The 23,471-nt window shown below is 39.7% G+C and overlaps 1 protein-coding gene across 2 annotated transcripts in view; it reads right to left on the reverse strand.

Annotated features, from left to right (window-relative positions):
• ITPRID1 (ITPR interacting domain containing 1) overlaps positions 1 to 20,721 on the reverse strand; it is a 102,473-nt gene extending 81,752 nt beyond the window's left edge. The window contains exons 1-5 of one of the 2 annotated variants that reach the window (XM_030933083.1): positions 20,541 to 20,703; positions 19,200 to 19,248; positions 18,804 to 18,847; positions 3,600 to 3,651; positions 1,237 to 1,323 (exon numbers count right to left, since the gene is read on the reverse strand). In XM_030933083.1, coding sequence (XP_030788943.1) covers positions 1,237 to 1,323; positions 3,600 to 3,651; positions 18,804 to 18,847; positions 19,200 to 19,248; positions 20,541 to 20,703 — 395 coding nt within the window. Of the gene's footprint in view, positions 1 to 1,236; positions 1,324 to 3,599; positions 3,652 to 18,803; positions 18,848 to 19,199; positions 19,249 to 20,540 lie in introns of both variants that reach the window. The other variant, XM_030933084.1, reaches the window with a different exon arrangement.
• Between the last annotated feature and the right edge of the window lie 2,750 nt (positions 20,722 to 23,471).

Raw genomic sequence — 23,471 nt, forward strand, 5'->3', positions numbered from 1 at the left:
AACCAGCATCATGTTCACACTTTCTTTTCCTCTTTATTTTGTGTCTCTTTTTTAAAAAACTAACTTATTTATTTTTAATTGATAAGTAATAATTGTGTGCATTTATGGAGTACAGTGTGGTATTTCGATCCATGTATATGTTGTAGAAATAGTCAGTCAAGCCAATTAAAACACTCACTACCTCACTTGTGGTGAGCACATCTGAAGTAATATTCTTTTAGCATTTTTGAAATACACAATAAGTTAATATTAACTGTGGTCACCATGCAGTGCAATTGATCACTGAAACTTATAATGTGAAGTGGAGATGGCTCCATTTGGATATCTTAATCATGGGATTAACAGGGGAATCAGGAATGCCAATCACTTGATTACACTGACACAGACACCTGAATATAAAAGAGGTTCAAGAAAGAAAAAAGTTCTGGTGAGAAATCTAAAGCTGCAAGAAAGATTTAATCTGTTATCATATTGACTTCACTGTACAAATGTTTATCCTACCCATTTATACATATATTTATTGAATATCTGTCATGTTCTAGGTTCTGTGCTAGGTACACACGGCACAAAAATGAACATAGTTCCTGCTTTCCAAAGACTTCAGTCTCTTAACCAAGAATATAAGTATCAATTGGTCGTTAAACATATTTTCATATCATCATGAAAAATCATTAACTTTTTAAGTAACATTTAATGGTGGAAGAAATTCGATATACTGACTTTGTTAAAAAATTTTTAATAGTACACATAATGCTCTCACTCCCCTCAGCTATTACCACCACCAGTCCTGACCCTCTTCCAGTTAAACCCATGTGTATCGTTCCAGACATTTTCCTATGCAGTTACATACATGTTTTACGGTTTTCACTTGTTTGCTTTATGTATTGTAACATACTGTATGTATCTTCCTATATCTTGCTTTTTTTAATCTTAAAAAATATGGCATATAGATCTTTCTAAGCCAGTATGTGTATGTCTACCTATTCTTTTTATTACTATATGGAATTTTGTAAAATGAACTGACCAATCATTTATTTGTCCATTTCCCCACTGAGAGATATTTAGTCTGTTTCCAATTTTACTAAGTCTTTTATATTGTTATTGCAAGATGGGGTTTGAAAATCTTTTATTCATTCTCTCATCCATTCATTCAACAAGTGCCTATTTATAATTTCATGAAATCCATTGTTGCACAGAATGATTTCTCTGGATGAAAAGCACCTGGAAATTACATACCTTTGTGGTACACTTGCAGTAGAATAGCAAGAGTTGAAACTGGTCCCTCTGGATAGGGTGGGAGTTTCTGAAAACTGATGCAAAGATCTATAGTTGGGAAAATACCAACAATGAGATGTGTTGATTTAGATAGTCTCCTGGGAGGTCATTGTGAATCTTTTCCTTCCAGAGCAAACATTGGCATTTCCTCTTAATCTCTAATAATCCCATAATGGCCACACCTTTGCAGAAGAGAGCTTGCAGTGGAGGAGCTGCTTCTGTTTTCAAGAGTGTTGTATTACAGAAGATGTGAGAATTTAAGCATTAGGTGCCCGCTAGTGCTCATTACGAAGGTGACAGAATGTCTCACTTTTGACAGATGGCATATCATTGGGGAACCTTTCAGGAACACAGCTTTGCTAGGCACCAACTTTCAGGAAGAAGTTAAAATTATATGCTGAAAGAAGTACAGCCAGCCGTCACTGAAGTGACTCTACATTAATTCTCATACTAGTGAAGGATTTCATATTGCATGGCTAACACTCTGTAAGTGCTGTCTCCAGTGCTCCTGTAGCCATCCATATGCATTTCTAACAAACTCCTTTACTGTGGAAAAAAATGAACATCACTATCCAATAGTCCTGCTTTGCAGATCATTTGAAAGTGCTTCCAAAGAGAGTGGAATCCTGTCATAATATAGTTCAGTTTTCTATACATAGCTCAGCTATACCATGGATCACATCTAGCCCCACCAAATATAATAGTCAATTGGCATATATCTAGAATTTATTAAAAATACAACGCAGATATCAATGTTTCTGAGAAGAACAAGTTATCCTACTTGGGTTGCTGACTTTGTTCTAGCTACATTTGCTAAGAATAGCTGGGCCAGGCACAGTGGCCATGCCTGTAATCCCAGCACTTTGGGAGGCCGAGGTGGGTGGATCATGAGGTCAGGAGTTCAAGACCAGCCTGGCCAAGATGGTAAACCCCGTCTCTACTAAAAATACAAAAATTAGTCAGCCGTGGTGGTGGGTGCCTGTAATCCCAGCTACTCGGGAGGCTGAGGCAGGGAATTGCTTGAACCCGGGAGGCGGAGATTGCAGTGAGCCGAGATCGCACCACTGCACTCTAACCTGGGCAACAGAGAGCGACTCTGTCTCAAAAAAAAAAAAAAAAAGAATGCCCTTTACTTGATTCTGTTCTGTAAAGTTGAGAAAGCGTGTTTTTCTGGATAATAAAAACTCTGGTGTTAACAGACAGTTGAGCTCCTTGAGCCTCAAGGAGAGGCAGAAGATACCCTTTCACTTATTGCCCCACCTCAGTTTTCATTAGGCCTGCCATAATTTCTTTTTCCTTCTTTGTTTGAGGGCCACACCTTATTTTGTAAGGTGCGGCAGAGCAACCCAGAAGCAGCCTGCCCTTGGATCCGAGGAGAACCAACACAGGGTCACTGTTGTAATAAAGCCTGGAAGCATGCGTTGGTCACAGAACCTGGCTCTCATTTTCCTCTTCAACAAAACGAGAGTTGCCTGAGAGATTTCTGTGGTCTCTTATAGCTCTATGATTCTATGAGTAGCAAAAACAACCAATCCTGCAAGGAGAAAAATCTGACAAATAGCATCTTAGGTGTGAATTGGTAGCAGCAGGGGGATGCAGTACTGCAGATTTGGTTTACAACTAGTTGGAATTACCCTGAAAATGCGAGGGTGTACAAAAGCACAGGAAGCAGAGTTCCTAACCTGAAAGAGCTCATAGTGTATTCTAGTGGTTTGTAAAAGAGTGTGGCTGAAAAAGTCATCTGAAGAACATGCACAAATACAGATTTCTGGATCCTACCTCCAAATGATCTGGTTCAGTAGGTCTAAGGTGGGGATTGGGAATTTGCATTTTGATGAAGTTCCCCCATAATGTTAATGCTGGTGTTCTGGGCACCACACTTGAGACTTAAGTGTTTTCTCCAATGAAGAGACTCTCACTGCTTTCTACCTAACACTGGAAATTGCATATATTATTGTACAGTAAATAGAATAATAATCAATTACTTCAGCAAAATGAAAATATTGAATGTAACTGTTTTTATAAACAGGCCCTTATGAACAGTTGCAGTACAGTAGAATGTCATTTATGCATATGTCCTAATTAAATTTCCCCCTACATCAACATTTGTTGATTTAATTTGCTCACAATTTTATGATTTTTAAAGAACCTCTATTTCTCTCAAAGCTGATGTAAACATTCTAGGCACTGCGACTAAACCAGTGAACTTTCACGAGATCCCAAGAGCCATGGCAATATTAAGAAAACTTCCCTACTTCTATTTTATTCAGCAAAGGTGTGGCTGTAAAATATTGGCATGAAGTAACACTGATTCTGCTACCTACCTCATGTAGTCTTTCACAGTCATTTGAACCATCCCTTGTTCACACAAAGAAACTGCAACAACAACAAAAAGTAGAGGGGAACTTTATTTTGCTTTATCTTCTGGAAGATTTTCTCAACCCCAAATGAAACCAAGGTAGAATTGAATTTCCATATCCAAGGTTATATAGGCATGAAATACAAGGCATCTCTGTAGTGAATAGACAGAATGAAATTAATGACCACATTGTATGACAAACACGTGAAGAAATGTACTGGCTCAATGGAGAGGGAAGTCAGTGCTAAATGGAGTATTCAGCAAAGGTTTAATGGAGGAAGTGGTATTTGTCTTGGATTTTTAAGAATGGGAGAATTTGATGGCTGGAAAAGAGGCATTGCCCTTAAAAGAGGTATTGCCCTTAAAGAGAAAAAAGATGTCTATAGCAAGTGCAAAGCAGAGTGCTAGGGGTAGTCTGATTAGCTCATAGGGCATTTCGGGATGCTCTCTCGTGATACAGGAAGCTGTGAAGCAAGTGTGGGGACAGGTAAAAAATAATACATAAAGGGCCCAGCATGTATTAAGCATATTCCCTTCATTTGTATCATCGAATCCTTCCAACAGCCTTATAATTAGAACCTATCCTCATTTTTCAGATTAGAAACTGAGATTCATAGAAGTTTAGTAATGAGCCCTTGGTCACACAGTCCAGTAGTGCATCTAGGAATTTATTCTTACCTTTATTATTGATTGCAGCAATAACATCGACTATTTATTTAGTACTAACTTAGTGTGAGGCAATGTGCTAAGCATATTACACACACAATCTCTTGTAATTCTCACAACAAATCCCTGAAATAGATATTATTGATCTCCACTTAACACAGAGGAAAACTGAGGCTGAGAGAGATTAAATAAATTTCTCATGGCTAGTAGGATGCTGCAACTTATTTTAGCTTGTTGTTGTTGTTTCTGTAACACCACACTGCCAACAGAGCATTTTATAGCTTATTTGAAAGACAGAAAGAGGAGTCTATAGGTATGTATCAGGACATGAAAACCACAAAAGGTTTTTCAGCAAACAAGTAAATGTGAGAAAGATGATGCTCAATGTTCATTTGCCTGATAGTGGTGCTGAAGACAGAATAGAGGAAATAAATATTGGTTATCAGAGAGGCTTATTCAGGCACCTTTGCAAGATTCAGACCCTGTATCATGGTATAACATGTGGCTGACACCTGCAGAAGAAAATGCTTAGAATATGGGCAAATTCCTCAGAAGGTTCACCAGTATTCTTATTTCTGCTTACTTGTTGCTCTCCTGGGTGCAAATGTGTGACATGTGTGAAACTGGGAAGTGTTACCATGCTGTATTTCTATGAGAACATAAAGATTTTTACCGTAAGAAAGATAATAGAGATTAGGAGAAATTTTGGAAAAGCAATCCTGAATGATTTAAACATATGAAATAATACTGAAGAGAATAAAGGGCTAGAGTTCTTGTCTGAGTAGAGGGTCTATGAATAGACCACAAGTATCTGTGAATTTGTCTCTAAATGCCAAGTTTTGGGGGTGGAGATAAGAATACCCATCATTTTCAGATTTTCAAAAGGCTTAGTGACCCTGTTAAATGGAAACAGAAGACTGGTCTAGAAGGATAAAGACTGGAGATGTATTACTGACTTACAAGTAAATAGTGAATTTTTTTTTTCAGACAGTTCGCTCTGTCACCCAGACTGGAGTGCAGTGGCGCGATTTCAGCTCACTGCAACCTCCGCCTCTCGGGTTCAAGTGATTCTCATGCTTCAGCCTCCCAAGTAGCTGGGATTACAGGCGTGTACCACCATGTCCGGCTAATTTTTTGTATCTTAGTGGAGACGGGGTTTCACCATGTTAGCCAGGCTGGTCTGGAACTCCTGGCCTCAAGTGATCCACCTGTCTCCATCTCCCAAAGTGCTGAGACTACAGGCCTGAGCCACCACACCTGGCAATAGTGGATTCTTAACTAAGCTCAGAATACAGGACTACAATCTAAAGAAGTAGTGAGAAAATAGATACAGTAATATCTCTGCTCTACAAAACAAATGTAACTCTCATCACAAGAGTCAGGCAGGGTGAGAAATAGAATCAATTTTAAAGCTTTAAATAGTGAGTGGGAATATATACGGCCTCTGTGCTATCACTCCCAATGTTACTCCCATGGCAGACATCATTACCAATTTTGTCACTTTCTTATCCCTTCTTCAGGAAAACCACTACCAACTGATTGGAATTATCACATAAGATTGAGTTATTTACTATCCTTTCTTTAGAATAAATTTCATTAGTGGATTTTTTGAAAAAAAAAAAAAAAAGCAAAAAACAGAGTAAGCTGGGGTACGTATAAACTTGAGAAGTTGAAAACAAAGAGAATATATAAATGCTCATAATAAAACATTCTGGGGAGCCACTATCAAGGATGGAATATCAGAGTGAATGACCATTATTAGGAAACAAGTGTGATGTTTCAAAAATTTTCCATGTGACATTTGGTGACAAATATTTATGTAAGTTACAATAGAATATTTGACTCAAACTTATGCACCAAGTCAGAAATGAACTTAGAACACGAGTCTTTTTTTTCCCATTACCTTCGTAGTTTTAAAACAGTAGGTTTTATCATAGGAATTCCACAATCATATAAAATCTTTTGCAAAATTCTAATAATTTAAATAAACTTGAAAAGAGTTGTTCTGAATGTAGTGCTCTTCCACTTAGCTCTTCCCTCACCCATGAGGCACCTCCAGGAGCCAGAGTTTGAAAACTATCAAGTCAATACCCAATTCAGCTAATCAGGCACGGCTAATCCATTGTAGCATTCTTGCTCACTGCACCCAACTCCATCTCAGAGCTTCTGAAACTCATAAAACCACTGCCAATTGATTGAAGCTGTCAGATGACAGAAAGCCCATTTGCTACCTTATTAATCATGTCACAGACGCAAGCACGGTGTAATTTTTAGGTGATCATATTGTAATAACTTGATGCCACAACGAATTAAATAAGTTGCCTAAATGGAAGATAAAATATTTATTGTTTCAAGCAATTTTTAAAAAATTTATTCCTGCCCCCTTCCTACCAGCAGCACTTCTATCTACTGCTTTGCGTGTAACTCACAAAGTAAGGCCTCCATTTGTGCCTGGTTTAGCTCATCTAGATAATTCTGGAGAGTTTTTGAACACCCATTTTCACCTAAAACATTCCGTGGTTCTAGGACATTTGGCTGCATATTCTGCCAGCACTGACATTCTTGCCACTGCTTTGGTCTTTTTTGTTTGCCTGCTATTGCTCTAGGTTTCCTAGAATGTGTGAATAAACATGTACATCAGGCCAGGGATCTGGCCGTGTAGCCACAGTGCATTGCACAAACTGTCAGAGAGGAAATGATCCATTTTCAGATATTGATGAGAAGAGTTAGCTCAGCCTTGCTGAGTTTTCAAAAACCCTAGCCCTGCAGAAAATCGAGTCATCCAGAAAACCCAGTCATCCAAATGTGGAACCCTTCACCCAGGACTTCTTGAAGGGATTCTAGTGCCCACACAGATCTAGAGGATACACTCCATGGACCACACCCTGTGTCCTGTCGCCTGATCAGGAGCAATCTGGTTGCTAGGGAGCCAAGGGCACTCTCCAAGACAAAAAGTCCCTAACGGTAATATGTTTGCTAGGGAATGTGCAAAGTGAACCCGTTTGGGTCACAGTGTGGTGTTTTCTGGTCTGATGACACATATGAAAGCCTTACACAGTTTTAGAACCAGCTGAGGAAAGGGCTTTCTTGCCTTCCACAGTACACCTAGCATCCTGTGGGGGGCCCAGCAGTCACCAATAAATAGAGGATGTCAGGTCGGGTGTCTGACTCCCCTCACTGGAATCTCACCCTTCTATATGTACAAATACAGTTAGCAGACTCCTGTACTTTTTTTTTTTTTTGAGACGGAGTCTTGCTCTGTCTCCCAAGCTGGAGTGCAGTGGCTTGATCTCAGCTCACTGCAACCTCCGCTTCCCAGGTTCAAGCGATTCTCCTGCATCACCCTCGCTAGTAGCTGAGAGTACAAGCATGTGCCACCAGGTCTAGCTAATGTTTTTGTATTTTTAGTAGAGACGGGGCTTCACTATGCTGGCCAGGCTGGTCTCGAACTCCTGACCTCAAGTTCTCTGCCCGCCTTGGCTTCCCAAAGTGCTGGGATTACAGATGTGATCCACCACAGCTGGGCTTTACTTTTTCTGCTTGATCTTGTTTCAAATGATACACATATCTGTCTAAAGACAGCACATTCAGACATACAGCCTTTTCTCCTGCTGAGCTTAGATTTTGGAGAAAACCAAGGCAAGGGAAACTGAATATGATTTTTTTAACTCACAAGATGAGCCTCATTTTTTAAATTGTTATAAAATTATTGAAGATTAGCTTTATTTTTTGATTTCCATTTTTTACGTTCCAGGCTTCCAGGGTCCTGGGAGACCAAGGGGTATTTTCACAGTGTTACTGTGAGTTTACTTCCTGATCATTGCGGAAACAGGGATAGCTTTTTCCAACATTTAGACTCAGGTAGTTGGGAGCCTTGCACAGGGCAATACGAAACTATTATTCATTGTATGTTGGGTGGTTGTTTTGTTTTGGTTTTCTTCATTTTGTTAATTTGTAAGGTAAATTTCCTGAGGCCTACGGTTGGGTGTGTCAGGGCCAGGAACTTGAATGGAGAAGTGCAAGCTGGTGGCTCACAATGTGCCAGTTTTCACAGGGATTGTGGTTGCTAGACTTTCCTTAAAACTTGGAAGAGCCAGCAGCCCCGGCCCAGGTGTCTTCAGGGCAGCAATCTGTTGAAGGCAACGTGCTCTCCAATTTTCTGCAGTTGCTATCCCACTTGTTTCTATCATTAGCAATTACCTGTCTGGCTCCAGGAAGCATTTGAGTCTGCTACCTCTGATCAGAGCAGGAAGCTCACGCCTAGGAAATGCCATCACAGGACAGACAAATTACTCCTGTTACCCGGATTTTCCCAGGTTTCTGCAGGCACCAGGCTTCAGACTGCCCCAGGTAAGACACATGTGTACCTGTAGGCCCAACAGAAGACCGCTCACTAGGCCTTCCTCAATTCTACACTTGCTTCTCTAGTTGCTTGGTTTTGATATTTTCTCTATTCTTTCCCCTCCAGGATACCCTTGTTAGGTTTTTTTAAACCAGATTTTACTCTCTAAGAGTGTTTGGGGAGGGAGAAAGAGAAAAACAAATACTAAGTCCTACTATCCCCAAGTTTCCTATGGGTTGGTTTGGGGAAAAATTATAGTGAGAAAATTTTTTTTCCCACTCTATTCGATACATCTCCTTCCATGGGTTAAAATGTCAGTTTTAACTCCCTTTTAGATACTTGAGTCTCCAGCCACCCTCCCCACTGTTAGGTGGACTTCTGCCATCTGAAGCAGCAGACACCGCACTTAACCCTGCAAAATGTATTACTGGAGAAGATGTAGTTAGATATGCAGAAGGCACTAATTAGCACCTTTATTGGCTTAGAAAGCATTTTTTATTTTGGTTTTCCTAAGCATTTCTGACTGATTCATGGAAGACATTTGGTTCTTTGGAATATCGTCCAATAGACTAATCAAATTACATGTTTGCAGGGCTCTAAAATAATAGCATTCTACAGCTTTCTGTAGATTTAACTCCTGCATGACTAGGACACTTAGTAGAGGCAGTCAGCAGCATTTGTCTCAGTTGTCAAATTATTTATCTATATTCTTATTTAAAAGAAAGTCTCTTACACTCTGCTGCCACTCATGCTCAATACCTTAAAGCCTATTGGAATACTTTGCTCTTTTTCACCACTTATCTGTTTATTTCCAGATATCGTTGACCCTTCCTCCCCATTCCACTGCCGCCCCCTATTGTAAACCCTCGTCACCTCAAGCCTGAGTTCATCATAACTTCTTCCCAACATGTTCCCTCTCCCCACTACCAGGATAAACACTGCCTCTGTCATTCTTCTTCTCACTACAGTGAGTTCAGAACGCACTATAATAGAGCTGGCAAATGCGTAACATGTTTGCTTCAACTCCCTCAACACCACACCTGTGACAGTTATCACTAATTTTTATCACAAATTATTCATGACCTTTTCAGGTAAACAAAGATATAGTGTCAAAATCCTGCTCAGCCCAGACCACAAGTACAACTACCTTTCTATTTGAACCAGAACCTGAGATGACACTCCAGTGTCATCTCAGCCCTAAGACGTCAAGTGTTATTCCCTCTTTCTGGATTTTAAAACATTTATAATATGACCTCATCTTATCTAACAGAAAAAGTTCTACCATTGCTCCCTAGCATGAAACCGTTTCTTTCATCTGATCACCTTCCATGTGTTTTTCTGCACATATTTAGCTTTCTTCTCATTTCTGTGCCTTTGTTCAAATCTCTATTGCTTCCAGCAAATTAATTTTCCTTGCTTTGCCTCTTTGTTTCTTAAAAACCATATCCCTCTTTCATTTACTAGTTTCAGGCTCACCTCTTTTGAGAAGACTTCCCAGCCTGACAACATCTTCATTATGTTTTATTGAGATCCTTTTGTCAACTAACTTTGGGGAAATCAGGTAATTTACAGATGATTCTGTCTCAGTGGGGTTTATAATTTTGTCAGTGAAATGGATGATATCCCTAACAATTTGAGGCAGCACTGGCCAAGAGCCACATGGGTAGAACCCAAAACGCATGTTAGTGTTTTTCAGAAGAAAGATTCAATATCAGTGCAGAAGTCAGGAAGGGTCTTATGGAGAATATGGTACCTGGGTCAGGTCTCAAAAGAAGGAGAGGAGAACACAACAGGAAAGACTTTAAGACAGGAGGAACTGGATGAAGAAAGATAAAGAACTAGGAATATAATGAGAAAGAATAAGACTAGAGGGTCTTGTAGAAAAGTTGGTGTAGGTTACATTTGAATTACAATGATCCTGGACAGTTTGAGTGACATTCTGGAGAGCAAGAGTCATATATTTTACATTGTTGTTCCCTTGACCTAAAACAGATCATTGTTATGAATATTGTCACCTGACAAGCAGTAAGGGAACATCTGTTACGTTTACTTGGATTTACTTTGACATTTTCTTATAATACAGACCAGAAAATTTAGATTTTTTTATTTTATAAGTTCCTATTCTGAAACAAGTTCCTTTTGAAAAGAAATGAGTTTATTCTTCTGGGACCTCTCTGGGAATGGGAGAAGAAATAACTAAATATAAAATAGACAAACGAATTAACCACCTATCAAGTAGTAACTGGCACCAAGCATATCTTTGACAGAAACTGTCTTTTTGCTGTAGGAGTTACTTCTAGTCTTTTCACTCACAGTTATGCTTGGATGTGTTGTTAAACAAGTGCTAATTATATAAACCTACATGTTAAAATGTGCACTCATTGTATGTGTCTTATCCTTGCATTATAATGACAATGCACTCTCACTCGCATCATAATCCTGGCATTATAATGACAATGCATATCTCAGCTAGATAGCACTGATGTTTAATTCATTTGCTGATGGTGGGAAAGAGTTTGCTATGAACCAGATACCATCTCTAGGCTTCCCTTCTTTCTTTCTTTCTTTTTTCTTCCTTTCCTTTCCCTTCCTTTCCTTTCTCCTTTCTCCCTTCCCCCTTCCCCCTTCCCCCTTCCCCCTTCCCCCTTCCCTTCCCTTCCCTTCCTTTCCTTTCCTTTCCTTTCATACAAAGCTTTAATATGGAATCTGAGATTAAGAATGAATTTGCGGCCAGGGAAGAGGCACCTTAACATCCATTATCATGGGCTCTTTAACACCACTATTGACCTAAAAAAGATTCTGAATGTTCTATCTTGTGTTTGTGGTTATAGGAAGGTCTGTGGGTCCATATTCAGCCCAAACTGAAACTCAGATATGTTTGCTTGTGTAGTTGGTGACCACGAAGAAGAGTTAATCTGCCCACAGAGGTGGTAGTTCTTGGAAAGGGAAAAGAGAAAGAAGTTGAAGGATGCCCATGAGGCACTTCCCTGTAAGTCATCCAGGTGCCCTGAACAGGCAACGCCCTGGAGATGAGACTGTCAGGCCACTCAGCTAAGATGCCCTAACGTTTGCCAGAAGACAGAGCAGAAGATGAGAGTCCATCCTTTGGGAAGTGCTTCAGTGAGACGCAGAATGTAAGCAGCAAGGGCAGTTGTCCAGCCTTTTGCAGTTATTGAAATTCATATAGAAAGAAGGGGCACAGGAAGGCATCTGTCATAGCTAAAGGGAGAAACTCAAATCATTTCTATCAGCAAATGAGCTTGGGTAAGCAATGTTTTATTGGAAGAGATTTCAATACCCCAAGAGGAGAAGTCTCAGGACAACAGGTCCAGTCTCTGCCCACAGCTTCAGGAAGGCCAGAGGAAGGAACTATATGCCTCAGTACATCTCAGCCAGCAATCATTCCCATCACATCTGGCTGCAACAGCTTCATCTCCTGAAGAGCAAATCTTCTCTGCCTTCACTTTTCTTGCAGTTGTTATTTCAATTAACTGCTCCCTTTCACCTCTTAACTCCTCAAAGCAGTTTTCTGTTTTCTGTCTCTAATTCTTCTACTACCATTCCCACTTGAAAGCTATACAGTCTTCTCCCCACCTTTCCTCTGAAATAACTCTTCTCAAGGTTACGGTGTCATTCCTGCTCATACATAATCAATTAACAATAGCTGATAGGATTGATCACTCCTACCATGACACACTGATTTCACTTGCTTTCAGACTCTTCTCTTTTGGTTGTCTTCTTACCTCATTACCTATCTCTTCTCATTTGCTGGTCCTTCACATCTTCCTGGCCTCCTCTTTGTCTGCAGGCACTTGTGTGGTCTTCTGTCTCTAAACACATCTACCCATCAGCTAGTCCCAAATGTATATATCTATTCCTGGACCTTTCCTCTGAACTCCAGATTTGTATTTCCAACTACCTACTCAATAGTATCTTCTTGGATATCTATTAAGCATTGAATCACAACAAGCCTAAAATTGAATTTCCTATCTCCGAAGCAAAGCCCTATCCTTCTATTGTTTTTCCCATCCCAATAAATTGCCACTCATTCTTCCAGATGCTTGGGCAACATTTTTTGCAGTCATCTTTGAGTTCTTTCTTTCTTTGATATCCCACATTCATTTCACCAGCACATGATGCCCTATCTACGTTTCAAACAGAACCAGAATCCAACATTTCTACAACAATTGCTACTTGCCTGGTATAGCCCTATCTTCTCTCCTCTGGATTACTGTGTTAGCCTCTGAATTGGGATCCCTGCTTCAACCCTTTCCAACCTCCTCCTCCCATAGCCAACTCTGTGAACAGCAGCTAAAATTGTTCTTTTAAAAAGAACCAAGATAATACCACGTATTTGTAACACTTTGTAGGGTTCCCTTGTGACACTGAATAAGAGTCAAAATACTTACAGGGATATACATAGCCCTAAATGATTTGGCTTCTGGATAATTCTTTGACCCCTAGCCCTCTACTCTCATCTTTGCTGACTTAACTGAAACCATTCAGGCACCCTTGCTATTCCCAGAACACAGAGGACATACTCCTGCCCCCTGGCTTTGCATATGCCATCTTATTTGCCTGAAACAGCTCATCCCCAGATAACAAATGTTCCCCTCCTTCACTTCTTTCAGGTAGCTGCTGAAAGGTAACCTTATTTGAGATGCCTTTCCTCATCATCCATCCTCCTAGCATATTATATTTGTATTTATTTGTATATTGCCTCTATCACCATTGTGTCTATTTTCTTCAGCATTCTCAGTCCTAACTGAATGCTTCATTTATAGGAGGCAATCAACACATATTTGCTAAATACGGAAGAGAGGAATAAAAGGGGTTCTGTCAGAAATTTTGTGTTCCTGTGGGCAAGGAAATAGAGCTGATGTCATGTTTGTTCTTCAGTCTCCAGTCTCCAGCCTAAGTTTAAGGCTCAAGGAGAGATATGGCCTGTAGGAAGAAGTTGAAAAATTACTTTCATCATGGGTTTTATGTGACATAAAATACTAGTAATGCTGCCTAAATCTCCAGATGATAGTCATGTAGTATAATGGACATGAGTATTTCTTTTTTTTTGAGACAGAGTCTTGCTCTGTTGCCCAGGTTGGAGTGCAGTAGCACAATCTCCGCTCACTGCAACCTCTACCTCCAGGGTTCAAGCAATTCTTCTGCCTCAGCCTCCTGAGTAGCTGGGACTACAGGTGTGCACCACCATACCAGGCTAATTTTTTTTTTTTTGTATTTTTAGTAGAGACAGGTTTTTGCCATGTTGGCCAGGCTGGTTGTGAACTCCTAGCCTCAAGTGATCTGCCGACCTCAACTTCCCAAAGTGCTGGGATTACAGGCGTGGGCAACTGTCTGGCCATGGAATATGAGTGTTTCCATACAAATTCTGCAATAAATAGAGCACCATAAAAGCTCAAAGGCAATGATGGTGGTTCCCAGAGGAGTAGAAGAAGAACATGATGCTCAGAAAGTATTGAAATGACTTATCTATGTGGTGATACCAAGAGGATTCTATTGGAGTAGTAGCAGGGGCAGTGGAAGGGAGCTCATTTTGGAAAATATTTGAGATAGCTAATAACTCCCAGAAATACTTAAGGGGAGATATTTTGCAGATAGACCTTGTGTCACCAAGAAGGGGGCAATAATCCAGCAAATTTTAGGTACCAATGTTATTGTAACCAAATTTGTATCTAAGGACTTGTGAAAATTGAGGCAAATTTTAGTTATAGGAGTTATTTATAGGTTAATTTCAGCATAGCTTTATACTTCTTTGTTACTATTAGAACTGTTTCTTAGTAGTAATTTTTCTTTGAATTAAAATCTACTCTATGTGCCTCTATATTTTAGTGGCATTAAAACCTTAAATTTAGAGAGCATTCTTTTCTGCCACCCAAAATTGGCTCACAGAAGTAAGGAAAAGTTAGAGATAAACTTAATGACAGTTGATTTACACCAGTGTACAGTCATTGGAGGTATGCTAGTTTCTGGTTAAAAGAGCAGGAACTTTTAAATCAGACAGACTTGAATTCAAATCATCTCTATCTTTTACTGGGGGTGAAAAATACCTCCTTTTGAGGTGAGAATATACCCAAGATCTACTCTTTCAGACAATTTTAAGTATAAACTACATTATTCTAATGTAGTCACCATGCTGTACTTAAGGTCTCTAGAACCTAGTCATCTTATAACTGCAAGTTTATACCCTTTGACCAACTTTATGTATCTTTTTAAAGCTATGAATATAGACACTTGACTGACATAAAAAAAAAAAGTTGGTATTGTACCACATCAAAACAATTGAACTCCAGAGGACTGTGTTGTGGTCCCAAAGGGCTGATGCATAAGAATCAGAAGGCCTGGAGGGAGAAATGCCAGTGACTCACCCACATTGCCCATGCTTTGACTTTTCCAACAGGGATGTGTATACAGGGTGTCTTAGTCTATTTTCTGCTGCTATAACACAATGGCGCAGACTGAGTAATTCATAAAGAAAAGAAGTTTATCTGACTCACAGCTGTGGAGGCTAGGAAGTCCAAGATCAAGTGGCTGCATCTGGTGAGGGCCTTCTTGCTGTGTAATTCCATGGTGGAAGGCAGAGGATAAGCAAGCACACAAGACAGAGAAAATGGGGACCAAACCCATCCTTTTATCAGGAGCCCACTCCCATGATAATTAACCCAATACTGTGATAAATAACTCACTCCAGGATAAAGGCATTAACCCATTCATAAAGGCAGAGTCCTCACAACCTAATTACCTATCAAAAGTCTCACTTTTCAATACTGTCACAATGGTGATTAAGTTTCAACATGAGTTTTGGAGGGGACACTGAAACCACAGCACAGGGCTTTCCTCCCAGGTGTTTCCATGCATAACATGTGTAGTAAATGTCATTAGTCTTCTAGAGGCAAAGCATGACTGTACAGACAGAGAGATCTAAGTTGAAATCTCAACTCCCATACCTACTAACTGGATGGCTTTTGTTAAGTTACTTTACCTTTCTGAGCCTCATTTTCCTCCATGTAATATTCACCTCAAAGGTGGTCTGGTAAGCAAGATAATATATGTATAGTATCTAGCATGTGCATCTTCAATATGCATTAATTTTCTCCCCCTCCCAGGTCTACTGATTAAGAGGCCGAAGTGCCAAGGGCTTTACCTGGCTTAATGGTGGCAAACAAGATACAAAATGGGCCAACCAGATTCCCGCTTAATAAAAATGAGATTTGAGATTTTAGGTAGCTGCAGATGAGCATGACAGCCAGAGAGTCACCATAAAAGGCCAAGCCCCATGTTGGCCATCATAGAACCCAGGAGGAAACCAGGAACAGGACCACTAAAGCCTTATCCCAACTATCTATGTTATTTGGGCCCAGGCCAAGGGCTGAAGACTCACTAGAATGCTTTCTACGGGAGGCATTGGGTCACCTGTAAGATGAAGACACTTAGATCTTGCTGCTACCTTAGTGTACAAAGCCTCATAAGTGATTAATAAGGAAACCAGCCTTAGAATGAATTCTAGTTAGTTGACTAGAGTCCCCTGGAATTTCATGTCCACCTAGAACCTCAAAATGTGCTGTTATTTGGAAATAGGGTCTTTGTGGATAGTTAATTAGTTAAGATGAGATCATACTGGATTACACTGGATCCTTAATCCAATGACTGATGTCCTTATAAGAAGAGGAAAAGACACACAAGGAGAAGAGGCCATGTAGAGACGAAGTCATAGAAAGGAGTTATGTAGCTGCAAGCCAATAGACACTGAGGATTGCCAGAGGCTACCAGAAACTAGAAAGAAACCAGGAGGGATTCTTCCCTAGAACTTTCAGAGGGAGATCAGTCTTGGTGACACCTTGATTTTGGGCTTCCAGACTCCATAACTGTGAGAGAATACATTTCTGTTGTTAAAACAACAGAACGTGGTACTTAAAAGCAACACGTTTGTGATAATTTGTTACTGCTGCCCTAGGAAATTCATGTGCCACTCTATAATCTTATCAGTATTTTATGAGTTTTGACAGGATTTTCCCTCCGACAGTGACTTCGTTTCTTCCTTCTCTTTGGGTCCTTTTCATCTCCACAGTTTTTCTCCTTTTCACCTTTGCCATGACCTTCAGGTCCCCAGTTTCTGGAACTGTTCTAGCATCCACCCTTCTCAGTGTGTCTCTCAGCTCCCCCAAGCTCAGTGCAGCTCTCTCATCATGGCTGAAGTCAGCACGCAGCGGGGCTGATATTAATAGAAGGCTGGGCCTCCATTCCTCCACCTGCCTCTAACCAGCTGTGACCAACAATCATGGCACTTGACCACTCTGTACCCCAAAATCCTCATCTGCAAAAAACAAAAAGACAAAACCAACCATGCTACCACACGGGCGGTGGAGTTTAAAATATGATCGACGAGAAAGGGCCTTGTACAAGCAAAGGCTCAATTAAACGTGTAAGAAGCTATTCCATTATTATTAAAAAGCTTGCTGGCCGGGCGCGGTGGCTCAAGCCTGTAATCCCAGCACTTTGGGAGGCCGAGACGGGCGGATCACGAGGTCAGGAGATCGAGACCATCCTGGCTAACACGGTGAAACCCCGTCTCTACTAAAAAAAAAATACAAAAAACTAGCCGGGCGAGGTGGTGGGCGCCTGTAGCCCCAGCTACTCGGGAGGCTGAGGTGGGAGAATGGCGTAAACCCGGGAGGCGGAGCTTGCAGTGAGCTGAGATCCGGCCACTGCACTCCAACCTGGGCGACAGAGAGAGACTCCGTCTCAAAAAAAAAAAAAAAAAAAAAAAAAGCTTGCTGAAGATAAAGGACCTGGCAAATCGAGACTGTGTTTCTGATCTCAGAGCCATATCACTATCCCAATTTTCCTCCAGGTCTTTACTTCATGTCTCTGCCTTTCCAGTTCATTGACTTGGTTCAGAAGAGGAAGGGCTGTGATTGGTCTTTAATTTCTGGGAAGTGAAGCTTTTAGTATAGTTACTGATGACCCTAGTACCAGTGCCAGGCCTCTCAACACAACCGGGGCAAGAGAAAACACCAGGGGGATAAGAAATGCTGGCTATATTTCTTAAGTTTTTGCTTTTCCTTGAGTCTGCACCATTATGAGCAGAGAAGTACTTACATTTGATTTATTGGCAAAAATCTTTACAGTATTTGGCATCATGGAACTTTTATATTAGAAAAAATAAAGAAGGTTTGTGAAAAGGGAAATTTCAATGATACATATAGGTTTTCTTTTAAAGGTAGTGAAAAATTCGAAATTTAAACTGATTTGTAGCCAATCATCAATCTTAATGTAAGACTGCAGTAGAGGAAGTGAAATAACTGAAACCAGCAAAGTAAGTGACTATTAGACTAATAATTTTTTCATCTAACCATTAAGTTCCTAATTTATGCCATTTTTTTCACACAAATTCTTCATAATATTTCATCCATTTTGAAGCATACTTTTTCACATTTTTAACACCTGTGAAATCAAGATATGTCTTACAGTCAATATTGCCTTTTATTTGTAACTGCCAGTTTTTTTTTTCCTAAAATATGAATACATTTTATAATTGAAGGGTCTTAGATCCTATAAAATAAGGTATTGCATTTAATGAAGGTGGAAACTGTGAGTCCTGTAATTAAATTTCTTTTTCTTTTTATAATGCTTTTATCAAACCTCAGTGAAACAAGTGTGATACATTTTCTCCTTCAGAAATACTTGTACTTTTTGCTTTAGAATTCAGATATTTATTCTTCTCGCGAACAAGTGCATTATTAGAAAGAGGGAATGTAAGTGCAATTTTGAGACCAAAGAATAGAAAAAAAAAACTAGATTCAGAAATAAAAGTATAATACAGGATGGGGAAAATGAAACAATTTCATTTTCATAATTACATCCTTGCAAATGTCTTCATAGAACCCAGTGAGTTTATGCTATCGTCTGAGCTGTCGATGATATGGCAAAGGCCTAGGTTCAGCCCTTAACCTGCTGCTGGGGAAACACCTATCATTTTTGTCGCAGTTGTATGTCAAGTGAAGGGATTGAACTGGGTAGTTTTTGAGGGCTGATCATTTCTAGAAGCCACTGATAATTCTCAATTTTAAGAAGATTTATTCACATAGATATATTAATATATCTCCTACTCAGCTTCGCAAAGCGTAACTGCTTCTCTTATCTTACCAGTGCGGTCAATGACTCGTTGAAAGTTTTCATTTGCAGAGGCACTGTAAAGAAACAAAAGTATTGTGAGTCAAACAAAGTGTGTAAATAAATTATACTAAATTACTTTTTAATTAAACAGATGAGAGCAAATGCAGAGTTAGGTTTTAGTAAGAGAGGACTTTCAGAAACCAATAAACAGTCAGGGACTAAAGTAGTATTTTATTTTGTAGTTTTAAACTGATACATAGTTTTTACAATAATAGAGTAATACTTCAATTACAATTAAAATGAAAATCCCTACACATCCCCCACCTTGCCCAGGCAGAGTTACACTCATTGTTTTCATGGATCTTTGCAAGAGAAATGTACAAGACACACACACACACACACACACACACACACACAAAGACTTACAAGAATCCAGAGTCCAGCCACTGCTGAATACTTTCTTGCTTGGAATCTTCTACAAGTAAGAAAGAACAGATCTGTTAGTCAAAGCACAACCAGCTAAAAGGATGCTACCCTGTTTACTCAGCCACCACTCAGTCGCTCTATTTCCCACATATTTAGTCACATGTTTCCTTCCATAAGCATATTCATTTTTTTTCTGAAGGCAAAACCTGTTTTCCATGATCAGCCTTTCCTGAGAATGAAGTGTAAACTTGTCAAAAGACTGTAACTTAAAAAAAAAAGAAAGAAAATGTGAGAGAGAAGAAAAATAAACCACTGAAGAGCAAGAGATGTTAGAATAATTTTTAAATTACCTGGTGTGAATACAAAGGGTGAGAAAGCATAAGAGACTTTTGTCTTTCTCTTGTTGGATATAAATCACCACAGTGCCTCTCCTTATTGAATCACGACATTTACCTAAGGCAGCCAGCCAGTGATGGTTATTTGCAAGGAGTTCTCTGCCAGGTTAGAAACCAAATTTGCATTCATTCCAGGGACAAATTGCACTAGAGTCCCTGGATTGCCAAAGGCACCCTGTGTTAAAAAGGCACTAGTCTTTTAAGGTGGATCTTTATCATTGGCTCAACAAATAGTCAACAGGCAAAAAGGAGAGGATGTAAAGCAGCATTTTCTGTTAAATATTTGTTTCCATTCTGCTTGGCAACTGTGTACCCTGGGCTAATTTTGTTTGACTTTATGCTGTCAAATAGTGAGGTGCCTGAATTATCCCCCTCACAAGGTGTCAGGTGAACCATAAAAGCCGGGTAGACACAGGAGGTCCATATTGCTCTTCACTTGAACTGCTGTGAAGTTAGAATGAATTGGGCGATGGGCAAAGAAGAAAAACCATTCAACAGTTACATAATGGAGGCAGGGGAGTGCTGGAAGTATTTTCTTACTTATTACTCTTTAAATGATTAAAATTTTTGTCAATGCCTCCTGCAGGACCCAACAGATCAGAGTTTTTCAATAAAATGTCTGATGACCTGAAAGAAGCCTCATGCCCAGACCCTATACAGCTTCAAAGTCCTGGGAACTTAGGATGAGGGATATCTGGAGAGGAAAGGAAGCAGAGTTCATTCATTAAATGGTCTACTTCTTTCAAGGAGGTCTGTGTTCTGAATGTCTATAGCAGAAGTCAGAAGTGCCCATTTCATAAATGTTTTTGGCATCATGCCAGGAACACTGGTATCTTCAAAGCCCAAATGCTTTTGTTCCAAAATCACCTGCCCCTGGCCAAAAGCTCCCACATCCCTCACCACTCACAGAGGAATGCTTTCAAATAGGCCTGAGGGTCCTTCTCACCCAGCATGGGGATGGTGAGACCCTGGCTTTCCTCCTCAGGGTCAGGGGGTAGCCGCTCATCCAGTGGAGCCCACATGCTCTTGGTGCACTTCAGGATGTCTCTCTTGCTCTTTTCCTTGCCTTCTTGAAGGTTGTCAGATCCTTGTGATTTCTGTGCCATCATAGGAGAGTAATTCTGCAAACTAACTTAAAACACACACACACAAACAAACCAGACACAATGAGTTCAGCTTCTGGGCTTGGCTCAGTGAAAGGGAGAAAGAAGGCCAGAATGCCTACAGTCAGATGAACAATCCAGCTTCACAGTCATACATGAACCTGGCTTACCCATCTGAGCCAAGCTCCCTGTCTCAATTTGGTGAAATGCTTCCCTCTCCATGGCAAAGCAACTGGGACTCAAGTGGCCATGTCAGTCATCAGACCACATGTACACTCTGCAGATTCGCTTTGGTGGTCTGGGATGTGGATAGAGAGCAAAGAAATTAGACTTGAGGGCACACCCAGTAAATAACCTTCAAATTTATCCAACAGTTATATCTACAAAATTATTTTTGAGACCCAAATATTGGAGAAAAATGAGGGCTTTGGCAACAGATTCGCTTGTCTCAGTCCTATTTCTGCAACTTGTGTAGCCTTAGGTAAACTATAGAACCTTTCTGCATTCCCTTATTTCTGAACTGGGGATACACTCTACTGAATTTTAACAACTTAACCTCAGTGGAATACTTACTATGTGCTAGATTCTATGCCGAATTCTATACATTCATTATTTAATTTAATTGTCAATGAAGGAAGTAATATAGTAGTCACAATTTTATGGTAAGTTGAAGACTAGACAGATTAAGTTGCATGTCCAAAGCCAAACAGCCAGCCAGGATTCAAAGCCAGGCACTGGACCCCAAGTATGTTCCTATGAGTATACTATATACCCTATACGATGGCTGGGGCAATTAAAATATTTATGAGTATATTACACACCTGGCGCAAAAAGTATCAGCTGCTCCCATTATTTAACTTGACCTTCATGAACATCCTGTAAAACTAGCAGAGTAGGAGCAGGACACAGCAGCTTAGCACAGCAACAGAAATTGTTCAGTCTCCACAGACTATAAGCACCATGAAAACAAGGGCCGTTCTCTTACTTATTTATGTGTCTCTAGAATTTAACTGTATTTTTGGCACATAGTAGGTGGTGAATCAACAAATATCAAACTAAAATAGCAAAGTGAGGCTTCAAACCACACTTTCTGATGCAATTACTTCCATGACATATGCTTTAATTTGAATTTGTTTATTCTTCAGGTTTAGAGAAATGGCCAAATAGCCAAACACTTACTTCAGTAGCATTTCTAGGATCCCTAAACTTACGCATAATCACTGATCACATGACATGTAAATCATTTCTAATCTGTTTGAAAAAGGCAAACCATTCAGATTTATTACAAATGTAAATATTTTCTTTCAAGTATAGGTGAGCATTCTAGATGCAACTGGCAACACAATTTTCTTACCTGCTTTACATACTCAAATTCTGTCAGGTATGAATATATACAGTTATTGTTGCAATTTTAAATTACTACAAAAATTAATAATGATGATGGCTGTCAATTTTATGTTAAAAACAAACCTTTCAATTACTTAAAAATTAAGGGAAAAATAGTTAAATCTACATTAACAGTCAATATTTTAGCCAGTTAACTTTAGGAATATCCACTGGTAGCAAATTATAAAAATTTCAATAATAATATAAGACAAAATAATGCAGATTGAATTATATTCCTAACCTTTGGAGAATTGTTTGGTATACTAGAATTCATAACATTAAACAAAATAACCTTTAAAAATCTCACTGAAATTGTAGCTATTTAGCTTCACATAGGTTTTGGGTCTTTCAAGGAAACAAATAAATCTCTTCAGCAGTGCCTTGTATCTCGTGAGCATGAATGATAATAACAGCATCAACACTGACAGTGCAAAATTTCACAAGAAGGAAAAACTCCAAAATTATGCTTAACAACATTCATGAAATGTCAGATTCAATAAAGGACCAAAAGCTTTGAAGAAAACAATAACATATTACAGAAAACGTATTACAGAAAAATAAGATCCCCAAAATAATCTCACTCCTTCACTGACCTTGGCCGAAAGTGAGTTTCATTTAGAATGGGAGAGTTTGCACTGTGGAGGAAACAAGAAGCTATCAAGTAGCTGATAGTACTCAAATTGCTGCTTCTGTATCATAATGACAAATTTTAAGTTAGCGACTGCTTTTTCAAATGTAACACTGGAGAAATTGTTGAATTTTTAGGTAAACGTGCTGCTTTATTTGTACGTCCCCAAACTTCCATCTTATAATGAATGACATACTTGACCTCAGCCTCCAGCCTTACACAACCAGTGAGGATATTCTCTCTGCCAGCTCTGTTGTACTTGGCCACAGAGCAGGAAAAAGGCTTGCCAAAGAAAATGGGAACCCTTACTAAAGGCAAGGGTCAGGGACCAGTTCATAAAGAAAACCTCTTTTGTTCCTTCTGTTTTAGTGGATGCCTTCCCAGCTGGTAAACAAATCTGCTTCTGGAAATGGATTTTCTGAAGCTTGTGTGGTCTTCCTTTGGCATTCACTCACTTGACCCACAGAGCAGCCCTTTGGAAAGGGACACAGATCAGGCAGCATCCTGGAATTGCTCAGTGGGTAGTCAGGGCACAAGTTATGGCATGTGACTGCCTGCAGACTTCTCTAATTAGTCCATCTACCCCAAGGGCCTTTGGGAACCCAGTTCTTGCTAATTCTTTGACTTGGTCCCAAAAGGAGTCCTCATTCTGGATCATGTCATTCCATGCCTGGGGAATCCAGTACTTTCTCTTTCTTCAAATCCCTTCTACTCTGATTACTATGCTGTCATTTATCCTTACGTGTATACAAAACTTCTA

This window comes from Rhinopithecus roxellana, chromosome 6 (genome assembly GCF_007565055.1).
Source record: "Rhinopithecus roxellana isolate Shanxi Qingling chromosome 6, ASM756505v1, whole genome shotgun sequence".
In the NCBI taxonomy this organism is placed as follows: Eukaryota; Metazoa; Chordata; class Mammalia; order Primates; family Cercopithecidae; genus Rhinopithecus; species Rhinopithecus roxellana.